Raw genomic sequence first — 15,820 nt, forward strand, 5'->3', positions numbered from 1 at the left:
CGCTCAGGAATGAAGGAAGCGGCTCATCCGAAATCCGTACTCCCGACTCCGGAGTGGGATCCTGCGAAAAGGGCCGGAATTGAGCTGGACGAAAATATCGACAGCAAACATCTAGACTGAAGGAAAAACCAGCGGTGAGCCCTGAAGATCGAAACGAGAAAAAGGGATCGCAAGTCTGCTTAAGAAGTAGAAACACGTATACTGCTTCAACAGCAGGGACTGCTCTCCGCCCAGAGTGAGACCAGCGCAGGTGTCGCGGTTTAGCGCTTCTGATCAGCGATAATACAGCAGCCTGGTGCGCAGCGGTCACCATCGTTCAATTTCGGACCTGGGGTGCTATCTGTGTGGAGTTTGCATGGCTTCCTCGTGGTCACATGGGTTCCTCCGTGTGCTCCGGTTTCCCGCCACAGTCCAGAAACATACTGGTGGGTTTATTGGAAATGTATTGGAAGGAAACCTATGTGAAGAAGGAAGAACATACAAACTTAATGCAGATAGTACCCCAGGAATTGAACCCAGAGCCCTGGAACTGCAAGCCAGCAATGCTAACCACTGCATCAAAACGCCATCCTAGTCTGGAGTCTCTGAATGTAAATCAGAGAAAAGGAGAGATATAAAACACATCATATTCCCCATGAAACACCTGAGCTCTATTGTGTCAGCTCTGAGTTTTCTGTGTATTATTCAATATGCAAATATACGTTTTCAAAAATGTATCCTTTATTTGGAATTGTGAAAGACCAACTGTGCACAACTAAATAACATTGCTCTGACCCAGAGTGGTGTCTCCTGTCTAATCTAGAGAACAACACATCACTGAGCTCTGACATAGACTGGAATCTCCTGTCTAATCTGGGTACATACAGAACTGTACACATCACAGCACTCAGACAGAGGTGTCTCCTGTCTAATCTGGACACAAACACATCCCTGCATTCTGACACAGACTGGAGTCTCTTGTCTAATCTGGACACAAACATATCCCTGCACTCTGACACAGACTAGTGTCTCCTGCCTAATCTGGACACAAACATATCACCGTTCTCACACACCGGTTGTTGCTGAAAATACCTACAGTAGCTGCTTATGCATTATGATTAATGTATGAAACTAACTGCCCAGTTTTGTCTAGATTGTGGAAGAATACGATTTTTTTTTAGTAGAAAACTGAATCACTGTGTATTGTGTTCCTGCTGAGTCCAGAGAGGAGTGTTGTTCTTCAAGAATGCAAACCATGAACAGGTGGAGACAGGGAGGGTGTGATTTTTCCTGACTGAATTCTCAGAGAGTCACTGAGCCCTGACACAAACACTCCTCACCTCACAGGTTTGTCTCATGCATGCCTGATCCTCTCTCTTCTAGCCCTTTCATTTTCTCACGGGCATGTTGTTGATTTTTTCTACTGATTTGAAATAATCAGTTATCATTATTTTTTTGGGAGGGGGAGAGGGGACCATGGCATGAATGACATTCTTAACACAAGTTCCAAATTGTTTATGTTTAAAGCAAAACTCCAATGAACTGAACTCCACAGCGATGAACTCCAGAAATCCACTCAGCAGGCTGCGTTATCTGGTGTTTCCAGGTATGTTTTGATCAGCAGTGAGAAACTCTCACATAATCTCTCTCTCAGTGTCAGCAAAACCAAAGAGCTGGCCATCGATTTCCGAAAGCAGGGCGGGGACCACCCCCCTATACACATCAGTGGGGTGGCTGTAGAGACGGTTAGCAGCTTCACGTTCCTGGGTAAATTCATCACTAATGATTTAACGTGGTCCCAGCATGTAACTGGAGCTACAAAGAAGGCACAACAGCGCCTTTACTTCCTCAGACAGTTGAAAAAATGTGGTCTATCTTCAGCCGTCCTGACCATATTTTACAGGTGCGCTACTGAGAGTGTGTTCACGTGTGGGATTAGTGTGTTTGGCAGCAGCTCGTTGTCTGACCGGAAGGCGTTACAGGGGGTGATCGATCAGCCCAGTCAATCATTGGAGTACAGCTCCCCTCTGTTGCGGACATTTTTACAACTCAGTGTCTCAGGAAGGCTGGAGGTATCGCTTAGGATACCAGTCATCCTGGTTTCTCATTTTTCTCCCCCCTCCCTCTGGTAAGCATTATAGGAGCATAGAGGCACCAACGTCCAGATTCAGACAGTTTCTTTCCACAAGCTGTCAGATGACTGAAATCTACCCCTACCACTGGCCCACACCGATGTTTATTTTCTAAGCTGTACTGTATGTTATTTAACTTGTTGTTGCTGCTGCTGCTGTTCTGTGTTTATGTTTTTGGTGTTTCCTTAATGTCTTTCTCTTGGAGCATACATGCAAATAAGCATCTCCTTGCACTTGTGCAGGTGACACTGGACTGGACTGAACTGAAACTTAGGACAGGTGACTGAGAGCTGAGAAGTTCTGCAGACTGATCAGGGGCTGCTCCCTAAACCACGGCCCCTATATAAATGGAACAAGACAAGGCCATTCTCCTAACTCTTGTCACGAACCCTACTCCTCCTCTTAAGGGCGCTCCAGCCCTTCCTCGTTCTCTCCCATTACCCACACCTGTTCCCTATTTCACTTCCTCCTTAAAAGCCAGGCGCTCACGTCACTCGAGGCTCCTCATTGAATCCCGTTTCGTGCGAGCCCGGGCCCTGCTGCGTCTGGCTCCGTCATGGTTTTAACCTTCTGTTCCTGATCCCCCCCAGCCGGTCCCGACCCGGTTCCCGTTCTTTATCCCCCGGATGGATCGCCTGGCCTTGGACTTACTCTCCTGTCTTGGATTACTCATTTGGATTTCTACATTTGTCGTTCGCCCCGGACTCACTCCCCCTGGACACCTGCACCCCTTGGACACGCCCCCTGTCTCCATACCCGTCTCCTGCATGACTTTTTCCCCCAGTGTTTCCTCACAATTCTGGATCGTGTCGTCTGCATAGGGCCCGGAAAGAACTGTTCGTGACTGTCAGCAACTGTTTGATCCCAGACTCTGGGCGGCTGTTTCGCGACAGATCCCAGGGCACCCACCATCAAGGCCACTGGTCTGTGAGACCGAGGGTCCGGAGCAAGGGACAAGACCGTCTGGAAAAAATGAAACAACAGCAGGGACACAGGTGTCCACATCGTATTGATTTCCGCTGTGATTGAAATGAAAAAGAAATGAAATCATCGTTCTCTCTCTTCGGCGTTTCCTTCTTGGAGCTAGACAGGGGGCCCAATAGCCTGAGTAGATTAGCCAGATGTTTCATTACACCACACGGCAGGGGGACTCTGTTAGCCAGCAGTTTGACCGTGGTGACAAACAGAAACCCTGGCTGTCATGTGCCAACTGCCTGTTTGTGTCCAGACAGGAGTCTGAAGACATGTGATTAATCACAGAACAGCCTGCCATGACTGCTGAAGTGTCTCTTTACTCTGCTGATGTGTCTTCAGCAGGATTCCATTAGGGGTCTGAGTGTTTCTCACAGGCATGACAACATCAACAGCTGTGTTGGAAAACCGAGAATGAAAATCCCAGGAATTTCCCTGTACGGAGCCTGAATCGGTTTTGTGAACTCCAGCTTTTATTGTTCCGTTCCAGCTTCCTTTCCCCAGTGATCTTCAGCCAGGAGCTTGGAGACTGAGCCAGACAAAAGCAGCATTGTTATGTGTGTCAGTGTTGGCTTCAACCCAGCACAATAAATCGTTTATTGTCCTTTGAAGCAATAAATGAAGCACAGTTTTCCTCATCGCACCGAAAATACCTGGCCCCTATCTGAGCATTTCTGCTACCAGACTGGGTTGAAGTGCTGGCAGCCCATTAGCTTGTAGTGGAGAAGAGGGAGGCATTGTCTGTGCTGACATCAACCTGAAAGATGATGAATACAGTCAGCAAGAGCTTCTCGAATTCCTCAGAAATACAGGTATACTGTAGATTGGTGGGCTTGTGCTTCATTTGCTCATGCATAGTAATTCATAAAACCATCAATGCACAGCTGTGCAGCGTTATAGCTGTGACCCAAGGGGTAAAAACTGAGCCAAGAGGACATTCCTGATATGTGACACAACAGCCGGTCTGACCACCATAATCTCACCACACTGCAGCTCATGTGGAAGGAGTTGATCTGTAGACTCATGCACCAGCTCAGGCTCCGCCTGCTGCATCTCTCCAGCAGCATGGTGTGTCCGATGACTCTCCTAATTCAATGGGCAGCACTGTTTAATGCAGCTGGGAATTTCTAGCACACAGCACATGGATAGGTGTGTGAAGACTTGAGTGAAGTAGTTAAAGTACCTGCTATCTCAGCATCATTGTATGATGCCATCCTCCTGCACACACTCACATACAACCGCTCACACACGTGTGTGCTCCTGGCTGGGGATTTAGCACTGACGTTCACACGGTTTCTATGCTGAGCTGGAAAGACACTATGCAAACTGAAAAAAGTGCATTGTTTAGGTGAAAGCAGACAAACAATGGCACTTTTAGACTTAAAGGGAAGCGCTCTTTGGCTAAAAAAAGTCTTTTACTGTCTTTGTGGGGATGTCCTCACGTGTCTGTTTGTCAGGGGTTGTGGTCTTCGTTGGTTGGTACAGCTTCTCAAATTGTATTCCTGGGTTGAGAGGTAAACAACCTGAAAGACAGCAGTGAACCTGGGCAAAATCTAATTCTGGTTTAGAAATGTCTCTTACACTTACCTGGTTAGACTGCACTGTCTGGAAAGAATACTGACTTGATTCCTCTTGAGACTCTGTGGCAAATTGTTTGCAAACTGCTGTCCATAAGGGATGCCCAAGCAATTTGAGAGTAATCTGCCCAGAAAAATGGGTACAAATGACATCACGACAGTATACAAAGTAGGTAGATCCCTACCTGAAAGACATGTGGCTGGAATGGCTGCCAGAGATGCTTTCACCCAATATTAAGTTCATGGTTCTGGATACTTATGTAACCAGTGTTTTTGCTAACATTTACAGTGACTCATCTTACCTTTAGAAGTCCTCAGTTTTGAGCATTCTGCTGTTTAATAAAATATTAAGTTTAAAAATATATGTATGCACAATTTTGTAGTTTTTGCAAAATGGGACAACATTGGGAGGGTCTGAGTACTGTTACAAGGTGTTGTATTATTTAGATTGATTGCTGTTTGAACAATTTAGACTTATTTAGCTACTAAGCTGCCTCAACTAAAACTAACCTCAATGAGTTGAAAAGATGGACATTCACGTTCACATATTTATTTTGTAGACACTGACGTCCAAAGTTACTTATAACATTAGGTCAGGAAGGGCAGGTGAAGGGTAACAGTGGCAATAAACAACAGTAAACCCACAGAGAACACGAAGCACAGTGTTAATCAAGTGCTGCATGTTGCTCAGTCCCAAGGAGTTTCAGAGCTGTTTGACCGACAGGAGGTACTGCAGGAGCAGTCAGTAAGGGGGAGTTTCAGTTTCTTCTCAGAGATGGTGAGTCAGTCCACAGTTCTGACTGGGACATGAAGGCTTATCCACCAGCACAGAGAGGTGTTGTGCCTGGGACTTGCAGCCCCTCAAGCAATGGCACTGTCAGCTGGCCTGAGGAAGCAGATCTCAGAGCCCCAGGGGGAACACAGGGACCGAGAATCAGCCCCCTGGAATTCATCATTTCCAGATGATCCTGGCTTTGGAATAGGGGTGTGCTGGTGCAGTCCCACTGGAAGCCTTGTTCAACAGCACAGAAAGTCTGGAACTGATGAGGACCACAACCGTAAATTGGAATAGTTTGCTAAAGTGTTAATAAAGTAGCAGCAATGTGATTACAACAAACTTCTACAGTAGATTACATACTGTACATGTTGGTAACATAATGCTTTTTTGACCTTATGCTGAACTGCATTCCTAACCCCAACCCTGCCTCCTTAATACTTAATAATCATGTATAGCATCTGAGGAAGAATTTTAGCATTTACCTTTTTTAAAGTGTATAAGATAGTGACTAGTTGGCTTTGAAAAATGTCTTCTACCTGGCAACAGTATGAAAGAACAATTGCAAACATATTATTTGACTTTTTGATATTAATGCTACAACTGCAGAATGTCTAGCTCATTTTACACCTTTTATTTATTTGTCTGTATACAAGGTAAAACTGCTTCTTAGGAAGAACATGGTCAATTACAAAGAAATGTTTGCAGAGAGAAAAACAGCTCCTAATATGGAAACTTAGAATGGGCTTTTTGGTGTGAATTTGCTGTATAAAACTCATTGCATTTATCATCTCATTAGAGAGGTTACTCAGATCCGTATGAGGCTGCTCTCAGATCTGTATCCTCCCCATGCCCATGAATAAAGGACTCTGCCTGACCACACCTAACCTGAGTGAAGAGTTCTCTTCGACAATTTCTAAACTTTTCTTCGACACATCATTATGAGATTGCTTCTAGTCAGTCATGACCTAAACCTATGTTTTATTAAAATGTTGTGGCAGTATTCAGTACCTTATAATATTGCACTTTATCTGATTTTCTCATTTTCTTAATCCTACAGTAAGTGCATCACTTAAGATGTGACTCTTGTTGAATTGGAAGCAACATTAAGGAAGTGTTTCTCAATATGAAGCCGTTAAAACCACATCTGTGGCTCAATTCAGGTACACTTCAGATGTATCTTTTGCCCTGCATCCGGCTTAATACATCTACCGTTTGAATAGTTAAGACTATATTTAGTAACGCGCTGAACATTAGTGAGCTTAAGAACAATTACAACTGAGAGGGGGCCGTTCAGCCCACCTAATAATGTCTAGAACCTTATAGGTAGATGTCTGGGGTAAAATGAAATACATAAGGACAAAGGTCTACACAGAGGAGCATGTAATGAACTTCAATAAACATCTGTATAGAAATATAAGGGAGGCCTGTATTGAAAGTGAGTTTTTAATAAGGAAGACATCAAATGCTCTGTAAAACTAGAAAGTAGAAAACAAATGCTGAATTATCAAATATTATAAATGAGCAGTCACTTGTTTTCTCTAACATCACAATCTATAGATATGTGGGTTTGGAAACACTAGAATGAAGTGATCATAAGTGATCTAATCTGAGCCATATTGCCATTGACAAGTGGATCTCCAGGACCGAACAGCACCGTGAGTGGATCATCACGGTTTTTTTTTCTCAACACTTGAAGAGAATTCTCAAGACATTGTTAATGTTTTCAAAATAGTTAACACAATCATTTTTGATCACTTTCACAATAAAATGCATTTGTGTGAACACACATTTTTCCAAAACAATAATTTCCAATTTCTGCACTAGACACAAAAAAACAGTTGTGAGTCCCATCGAGGTAAACACAATCCAATTTTCACAGCAGAAACAAAAATCTTTCCCAGAAGTTTTTGGGACCTGCATCTCACATGTGCAGAGTAATTGCTAAATTATTCAATCAAAAATTGGTCCTGAATCACACAGCGTCTTGTAAAGGTATTTGGAACTTTTCTATGGTGTCTCGTTGTGTAAAATGCTTAAACTTCATATTTTACTCATAACCTAAATGCTCAAAGTGAAGCATGTAAGGATAAGATAAGTCACAGTTAAACCAATACAGAAAAAAAATGAACATGTCGACTGCTGTCCCAGTTTGTGTGCGGAACGTTGATGTCTCCCACTATTATAACATCACCTGTTCTCTTCATACAGAGAGCTGCTGGTGCCCGTGCTGGGGGTTGGGGTGGAACTGGGGGAGGATATCCTCACCTTCTCCTGGAAAGCACTAGATGTGCCCGTGCTTATAGAGCGCATACTGTATGTGCAGCAGAAACTGTAAACAAGGCAGAAGACCCAGGTGCATAATCAGCATGGAGCCCTGCGGTAAATACTGTGGTAAGCTAGGACAGTGTATTACTATACAATATATGTGTATGTGAATGGAAATGGATATGGATATACAGGAGGAGCTGTAGCAACACCAGTTATTTTTGTACTGCTGAGGTGCTTTCTGGTTGCTTACACCTATCTAGAGGACTTTTCTGGGTAAATAACAGTACCAAAATGTGAATATTGCTTCATCAGGCATGATTCAATAATTCTAATGTACTCAATAAAACATTCAGAATTGACAGATGTGATGACTCCTGCTGTAACTATACTGCAGCATTCCTGAACATTAAAATACTTGCAGCGCTTGTGGCTGTTTCGTTTCAAAACACAAGGGATAAAGCTGTTCTAATACGAGGACAGTGGTGGGTAAAATAATGTTTGGTAACAGGTTTTGCAATGTAGAAACCCTTGGTTACCACAGGTTTGCTTTCATATTTCCTCTGATGTTTCTACAGTTGAACTGGTCTTGTGGTTTGCTACCGTGAGCTGAGATATTCAACTCTGTCACTGAGAGAAGCTGAATTCAGAGCATTCCGACGGGCACCTGCGTGGTCGCACACCGTAGCTGTCCATTCCATTGTCCATTGACTCCTAAAGAAAATCTCTCCCCGTCCTTCAATATGAGACGCAGGACTTTTCTCTTCTGTTTCTTGTGTCTCTGTCAAGCATCTGGTTTTGCCTTCCTGCAACAAAAGGTAAGATTTCAGCGCAGTTGAATCTCAGGATTGTTCCTGAGGTGCTGCTCCCTACTGATTCTGCTCACTGAAAGTTACATCCCTGCTGTAAAAAAAGTGGAATCTGGCAATGTGCATGATGATATTAAGCAGCAGTCAGGCTACATATTCCTGATAATATCATCTAAGGAACTCTTGGTGATTTTCCAGAGTTTTCAAACTGGAGAAAAAGAAAAAGTAGACATGCGAGTAATAATATTGCTATTGATGAATTATTCCTTGACTTTAGAATACATCTAGTCAATAGTTCTACACAGTATAACAATGTGTCCTCTCCTGGCCCTGAACAATCTCATACAGTAGAATATCACTGCTGCCAGGGACAGGGGGTGATTGGGGCTTGGGTATAGCTTCGGGGAGTAGTGCTGAGGGAAGAGCAGAACGGATCACTCTGATTAGTTCCCTTTGCGTTCGTTTTGTTAACAAACATACTTCAGTTCACTCCTACACCTCAGTTTCAGGAGCAATAGTTAGTAAACTTGTAATATTTCCCATGCAATAATAGAAAAGTATGGATGCAGATATTTGGATTTCACAACTAATTATTTGAACAAATTTGTAACATCAATACAAACCTATAGCAACATTTGGAACCGACTTTCTGTGGGATTTGTGTTCTGGGAGCCCAGTTCTGGTTCAGATGGCTTCGCAGGTTGACGCCCTGAAGCAGAGGGTAGTTCGGCTCCGTCCAGCTGTTTTCAGCCATGAACATTTCCAGCTGCCTTGTCTTTTCACTTGAAGGGGAGTCACTGACAGCAATGCTGGAGTATTTGCTGTCTTGTATGCGTTTCTAAGGAAGTCTGGGAGGGACAGCAGCTCATTTCTTCTTTACTTTTCCTGCTTATGTTTTTATCAGGTGCTGTTATTCCCTGTAAAATGATATTTTAACTGAATGAGGCCCTTCGGCCCCGAGGCCTGCCACAAGCAAACAAAGGAATGATTTCAGCCAAAAGCAGCGGTTCAGCCAGCCCGTGTCTTGGGTGTCATTTCAGTGCAGCCTGGAAGGGAGCTGGAAGAACGAGCTGGGTTCCAACATGACGGTGAAGGCTGTGGATGGATCCGGACTCTTCATGGGCTCTTACTTCACTGCTGTGAGCACTCAGCAGGGGGCACGCATCAAGGAGTCGGCTCTTTCCGGACAGGTGCAGCCGAAACACCCTGTGTTCGGATTCCTCGTTAAGTGGAGTTTTGTGGGTAAGGAGCTGTTGATTTAGGGCTGCCGTCTTTCGTGGTTTATTTTTGTCTTTCTCCATTAGTTCCCAGTCTGTGGCTCTCGTCAGGAGCTGAGCTGTCCTCCAAACTGCCTGAATTATTGGTCCAGCTAGAGGAAAGACACCAGAAATCACTATGCCTCTGCTGAGTTTATTTTAACTTCATTTGAATCAGAATGGTCATTTAAAGAAAGCCATTGACTTTACTGATTATAAGCACTCTGTCGCTACTACAATTAAATATTACTGAGGCAGGCCTGTTGCTTAATTACCATTCTTGAGAAATAGACAGGATACGATCAAGGTTACCTAAACTATTAAGAACATGTGAATGCAGCGAACATGTCTCCATTTGTGACTGGTACAGTGCTATATAGTGTGTTACATTGCTGGTATAATAGACATTGGCGGGTATCAGTGCTGTGTCACATCTCTTGGATTCTGGGTTTGATTTCAGAAAGGACACCTTCTGTGTGTAGTTTGAATGCTATCCAGGATATTACCTGGTGTCTCTAAAAAGTGTGTGTTTATGTGTGTGTGTGTTTGTGTTTTTGTGTGTGAGGTGTCCTGTCCAGGGGTTCCTTCCTCGTGCCCTATGAGACTATGTGACTCTTTCCAGGAATAAGTAGCATTCAGACTGTGGATGTCTGTATCCTGGAGATCTCAGAGGCTGTCAGCCCTGCATGTATTTAGGGTCCACAAAGCAGCTTCCTCCCACAGTCTCATGTTTGTCCAGTCTGCCGAAGCTGGTCAAGGTCCAAGAAACACGGAGCTCCCCCGAAAGGAAGTGACCAAGTCCAGCAAATTTCAAACAGCAAAATCAATTTATTTTAAAGATCACCCAGCTGGCAAAGCGTGTAAACAAGCCAAACAAAGTATGAATGTCAGCATGAATTCACAATTTCTTTGGTTCTTTGCAGGATTCTGGGTTTCCCTTAAATCTTTTTGTCATGTGGCAACATAACAGAACTATATTTCATCTTATGCAAACCTTTAAACAGACCACAAACCACAGTACTTACAGTATAATGTCTTCACTTCTGCTTGTCTAACCTGCCTAACACAAGCCAATGTGACAATTCCTCCCACTAGATGGCTTCATATATTAATCAACCTACACACAAAAAACATGCTGTAAAAACGCACTTTTGCAATATTGCCTTTTATTGCTCATGAACAATTAATTACAGACAACACTGTACAAGCCTGTGTGCCCGGTGTGAGATAGAGATAACTACTTGTTTCATCATGTAAAGTCAATAGCACACAGTAGCAAATAATATTTTAATAGATTTTTTGCAATCAATACAAATACAAAAAGTTATCATGGTTAGACATTACAATTTCTTGGTTCCTTCTTTTATGGATGCAGATACTTTGGCGCCCTCTACTGGTAGAACCCAATCCCAAGCAGAGCAGTCCCGTACTTCGATCTGAACCCCTCTCTCTTGCAGCCACCTACACAGCACCCACAAAAACGTCCGCAGGCTGAGGGGTCTCAGCACACACTTGTGTATCCATGACACAGCACACCTCCTTCTGTCCATTTTGGAGGCACAACAGTGTGTTTGTGCATCGTGAATCGAGCGCGTCCGCTGAGGGTGACCTTTCCGTTCGGCAGAGTCGGTGACGTCCTGGGTCGGGCAGTGTTTTGTGAGCCAGACCGGGGAGGAGCGCCTGGAGACCATATGGCTGCTGAGGGGGAAGGCAAAAACTGAGGGCGACGACTGGTCGCAGACCCGGTGAGTGAGCAGAGCGTTCGGACGCAAGGGCACAGGAGCTCAGCTTCCTGCGGCACGGCAGGACCGGAGGTGGGACCTCCTACTGGCTCCGGCTGCATCGCTGAGTAAGCTAGCCCAGCAGTACTCTGTCAGCAAAGACGAGCTTCCCTACCTCCAGACCTGCTCTCTGTCGGGTTCCTTTCATGCTGTTCTGTCCTGTTTAAAGAATCTACTTTAAAGTTGTACCAGCACCCAGCCCCAAGCCTTATTTCCCCTGACATCCCGAGGTCTTCAAAGGAACAAGTAATACATTTATTCCACGCTGAAAAGAGAAGAGAGAAAACACAATGTTTCGGCTGTGAAGCCTTCTTCGGGTGTGAGATCTTTCAAATACCATCAGAGACGTTTGTTTTTCAGCTCTAAGTGCTTTCTGGGAAGTGCTTCTCAGGCAGGGATAATGCAGGTACAGTAAGCAGTGTCTTTCACAGGTACCTCTGACTGCTGGTAGAGAAAATGATTTTTTCGGGTAAGATAAGATACTCCTTTCCAGTGACGCATTGGCTGACAGGCTCACACCAAGGCCGCAAAGACGACCAAACACTGAATGAAAAGAGCCATTCATACAAAACATTAGAGGACAGAAAACGACAAGACTGTGTGTGTGAGAGGAAGAGGTGTCAGGCGGAAGAGAGTTAATCACACTGCGGAGAACATCCTCACATTCTGCAGGCTGGACCAGGTGCTGGCTGCTGGACTCTGAAGTGACCAGTCCTGCTATTATTCTTAAACTAGGTGTTTTTCCCGTTAAAAATCATCCGCAAATGAATATAACCTCTTGAACCGTCTCGCCCTCTGCTCAAGCAACGAATGAAGCCATGACACTTGTGAAACATCATGGACAGGTTCACAGAGCCCGATCCACACTAGTCCTGGACCTGCTGACCCTGTTCATCTCTATACCTGTATATCTCCATGTCCATACAGTACCCGCTGGCCAGGGTCGGTGCTAGTCAGGGTCAGGCCAGGCAGAGAGGAAGACAGACAGCTCCATTCCCCTCCAATGAGGATCAAGACGAGTCGTCACGCTAGGACATGGGGGTCTCACCCTGGACCCGTCAGTACGGCACTGCGCTCGTACTCGGGGGTCTGGCTCTGGTCCTGTCACTACGACGCCGCGCTCGGACATGGGGGACTCACCCCGGACCCGTCAGTACGGCGCCGCGCTCGGACTCGGGGGTCTGGCCCCGGTCCTGTCAGTACGGCGCCGCGCTCGGACGCGGGGGTCTGGCCCTGGTCCTGTCACTACGGCGCCGCGCTCGGACTCGGGGGTCTGGCCCTGGTGTCTCAATAGTGAGTTACTGTAAATACAGTACTTCCTCTGAAACAACAGGTATCTCGGGCTACGGATTGTAGTGCACAAGATCTAGACCTTTTGCACACATTTCATTGTTAAATTTATCTTTAAAGTGTGCAGTTTTTAAATGTGTGCTGGAAAAATTTAACAAGATACTTTTGATTTTTTACTTCAGGGTTGGCAAAGATGTGTTTACTCGGCTCCCTTGAGATCTGTTACTGGAAAATCAAGCTTAATTTTCGCTACAGACTGCTGCTCCTCTGCCAGTCCTGTGTCTCCTGTCCTCCAGTCTTGCAGTGCCATGACCATCAAGCCTTCAACGGGACGTCTGTCAGTTTATAGAGCCGAAACACCTTTGAACCGTTGAATGTCACATGAAAATTACTAATCAACCCAAAAGTCTTTATGATAACCTTTCAGTCCTCTTCTGCCCCAGAGTTCATAGGGACAGGGCTAATCTGACCTAAAACCTCATCCTAACCCTTCAGACCTCTTCATATTCAGAGTTCATATTGTTAGGGCTAACCCTCGAGTCCATAGGGGCTAACTTAACCACATTTAACCTTATTTTAACCCTAATTTCAACCCTAACCTTAACCATCAGAACATAAACTGTGAGGGTCTCAGTCGTTGGAAGGAGAGTGCAGCCCTCTTTGTCCCAGATGGTCCCCTTTTGCAGAAAATTTAAAAAAAGAGCTCTATTCCCCTATCCTAACCTTAAACTTAGCCCTACAGTCATCTGCAGAGCCCGTGATCCAGGGTCATCATCAGTCAGCATCGAAGTATCTTTGCAATATCTGCAGTCTAGTTTCCTCCAAAAGAAAAGTTTTGAAAAGAGTGAGAAGAGAAATCCTTGCCTTTCAGGGCTGGTTCATCTCTGTTACACGCAGGGATTTAACCTGGAAAAGCCAGAGAGCAGGGGAAGACAGTCTTCCACTTCAGTCCAACAGCTTCAGCTGACCCTTTAAGTTACAATGAGGACTTATACTGTAACATTCGGAGAAATGTCCACTCAAACGTCTTTAGCAAGCCAACATTTGTCCTTCTGTGCTTTCCTGTTTCCATGGCTGTAGCAGCAATAAATATGCAACATGCAAAACCTGCTGTGTCTCTGCGATCTGTCTGGTTCTGTTAGCTCCAGGAGAACAGGGCTGCCTGTGAGCTTGGTGTTTCTGAAAGTCTCTGCTCAGGCCTCCTTTCTCCATCTGACTGACAGGGAAGAAGTAATCTCTTCGCCAAAATCCTGAAAAACAGTCTAAACACTTTATATAAACAAGCATAGTGTAATAGATATGAATTTTAAACACCTTTGTCCAGTGATTCTGATGCTGTCATATAAATGGAACTACTTGGATTGCTTTTCTTAGATACTGTTTTCAAGTATTTTATTTATATTAGATCTTATTTATCACTTACAACTGCCCCACCTTCACAAAGTTATCGGAAACAAGTCTGTGTTTTTGTAGCAGGTTCACTGATATTCTCCAGCACAGAAACAGCATCCATATACTCACTATGTGTTGATCAACAGTGAGTGTGTGGCCGTCGGTGGAAGCTGCACAGATGCTGTGTACATCTCTGCTTTTACAACGAGGCATGACAATCCCATAGTGAGGATTTAATTTTTTACACTTCAATCTATAAAATACATCATCACTCTCAAACTATAATTATACAAAACTCTTCCTGTCATTAACAAAGGCTGTAACATACTTGTGAAAGTCAGGTTTTTATGTCCAAATGCACTGGCTCCATACAGAGAAAAGTGGTGTCCAGTGGTTAGTCGATCCACCGGCCAGCAGCGCTGTCCCTATGCTGTCTACTCGGCCGCACAGTGAGAGAGCCCTCCCTGTACCTGAACCTGTACCTGTACCTGTACCTGTACCCGTACCTGTACCCATACCTGTACCTGTTCCTTTCAAATGAGCCGGATAAGGACAATGACATCCAGCATCGCTTAAGGAAATCAGCAGGAGCAATCTACCACAAAACTGAAACCAATCTGAGCAACGTACAGGTGGCGTGTGAAAGGAGTCAGATCCTGGTACGGTACTGTCTTACTTTCGGATCAAGATATCATTGACAGCTCTGACAGACAGGGAAACAAGTCCTGGAAATGATTATGTGACATGCAAGAGGCATTTACAAGGCCTGCAGTCAGATCCCTGGTGCTGCACTGGATGTGGAATATGTGACGTACTCAGATCATCAGTGCTCTGTCCCAGGAGGTCCTCCTCCGTCAGCTCCTCTGGGTGGGTCATGATGTTGGACTTCAGGCCCGTGGATTTCAGGGGGCTCTTCTCTAGAGGAGCCAGGGCTGTTCAGATACATGATTACAACAAACACAACACGACACGAGATTATGGCCCTTGACCCAGCCCTCTTCTTTTTGCCTCATGTCCATGTATCGAATACTGCCGCCCCTCTCTCACAGGCCTTCGGCTTCTCCCTGCAGTGGCTAGCTCAGCCCTCTCTACATAAGCCTGTGTGTCTTTCCACGAAGTAACCTGGGAGTCACCACAATACTGTTGTCTTACAGTACTTGATTTTCGGACAACATCAGTACAACAAATTGTAATATAGATTGGAAAATTAAAGTTTAAGCTGCAAAATCATGGGCGCATATCAGACAAGCCCTCTACAAGCAGAGGGTAGTAAAGAAGGCTAAGAGTGTCTCTCCCCCCCCCCACTGTGGATTTCCACTCCTCTCATCTAGGAGGTGCTTCTGTGTTCCCAGCTGTAGCGATAACAGAATCTAGACATCTTTCTGCCCCTCTGCAATCTCACTCTCACAGTCGTGTAAAATAACTCAATTATCCACTGAAACACTACTGTGTTGTGTACAGTATGTTTTCACAATTACATCTGTCTGTTTTTGTTGTATTGTTGTGTTTAACTCTGCTGTAATACAATATTCCTCCAGGGGATAATGAATAGGCAGCATGGTGGCGCACTGGTTAGCATTGCAGCCTCA

The 15,820-nt window shown here is 44.8% G+C and overlaps 1 protein-coding gene across 1 annotated transcript; it reads left to right on the forward strand.

Annotated features, from left to right (window-relative positions):
• The first annotated feature begins 8,357 nt into the window (after window positions 1-8,357).
• LOC148839803 (avidin-like) lies at window positions 8,358-13,945 on the forward strand. Its single transcript, XM_088907915.1, has 4 exons — window positions 8,358-8,521; window positions 9,553-9,754; window positions 11,393-11,513; window positions 13,022-13,945. The coding sequence occupies exons 1-4, from the start codon at window positions 8,447-8,449 to the stop codon at window positions 13,053-13,055; spliced, it is 432 nt and encodes a 143-aa protein (XP_088764041.1). The 5' UTR covers window positions 8,358-8,446; the 3' UTR covers window positions 13,056-13,945.
• The last annotated feature ends 1,875 nt before the right edge of the window (window positions 13,946-15,820 follow it).

Source organism: Atractosteus spatula, chromosome 2, assembly GCF_055471065.1.
Source record: "Atractosteus spatula isolate fAtrSpa1 chromosome 2, fAtrSpa1.hap1, whole genome shotgun sequence".
In the NCBI taxonomy this organism is placed as follows: domain Eukaryota; kingdom Metazoa; phylum Chordata; class Actinopteri; order Semionotiformes; family Lepisosteidae; genus Atractosteus; species Atractosteus spatula.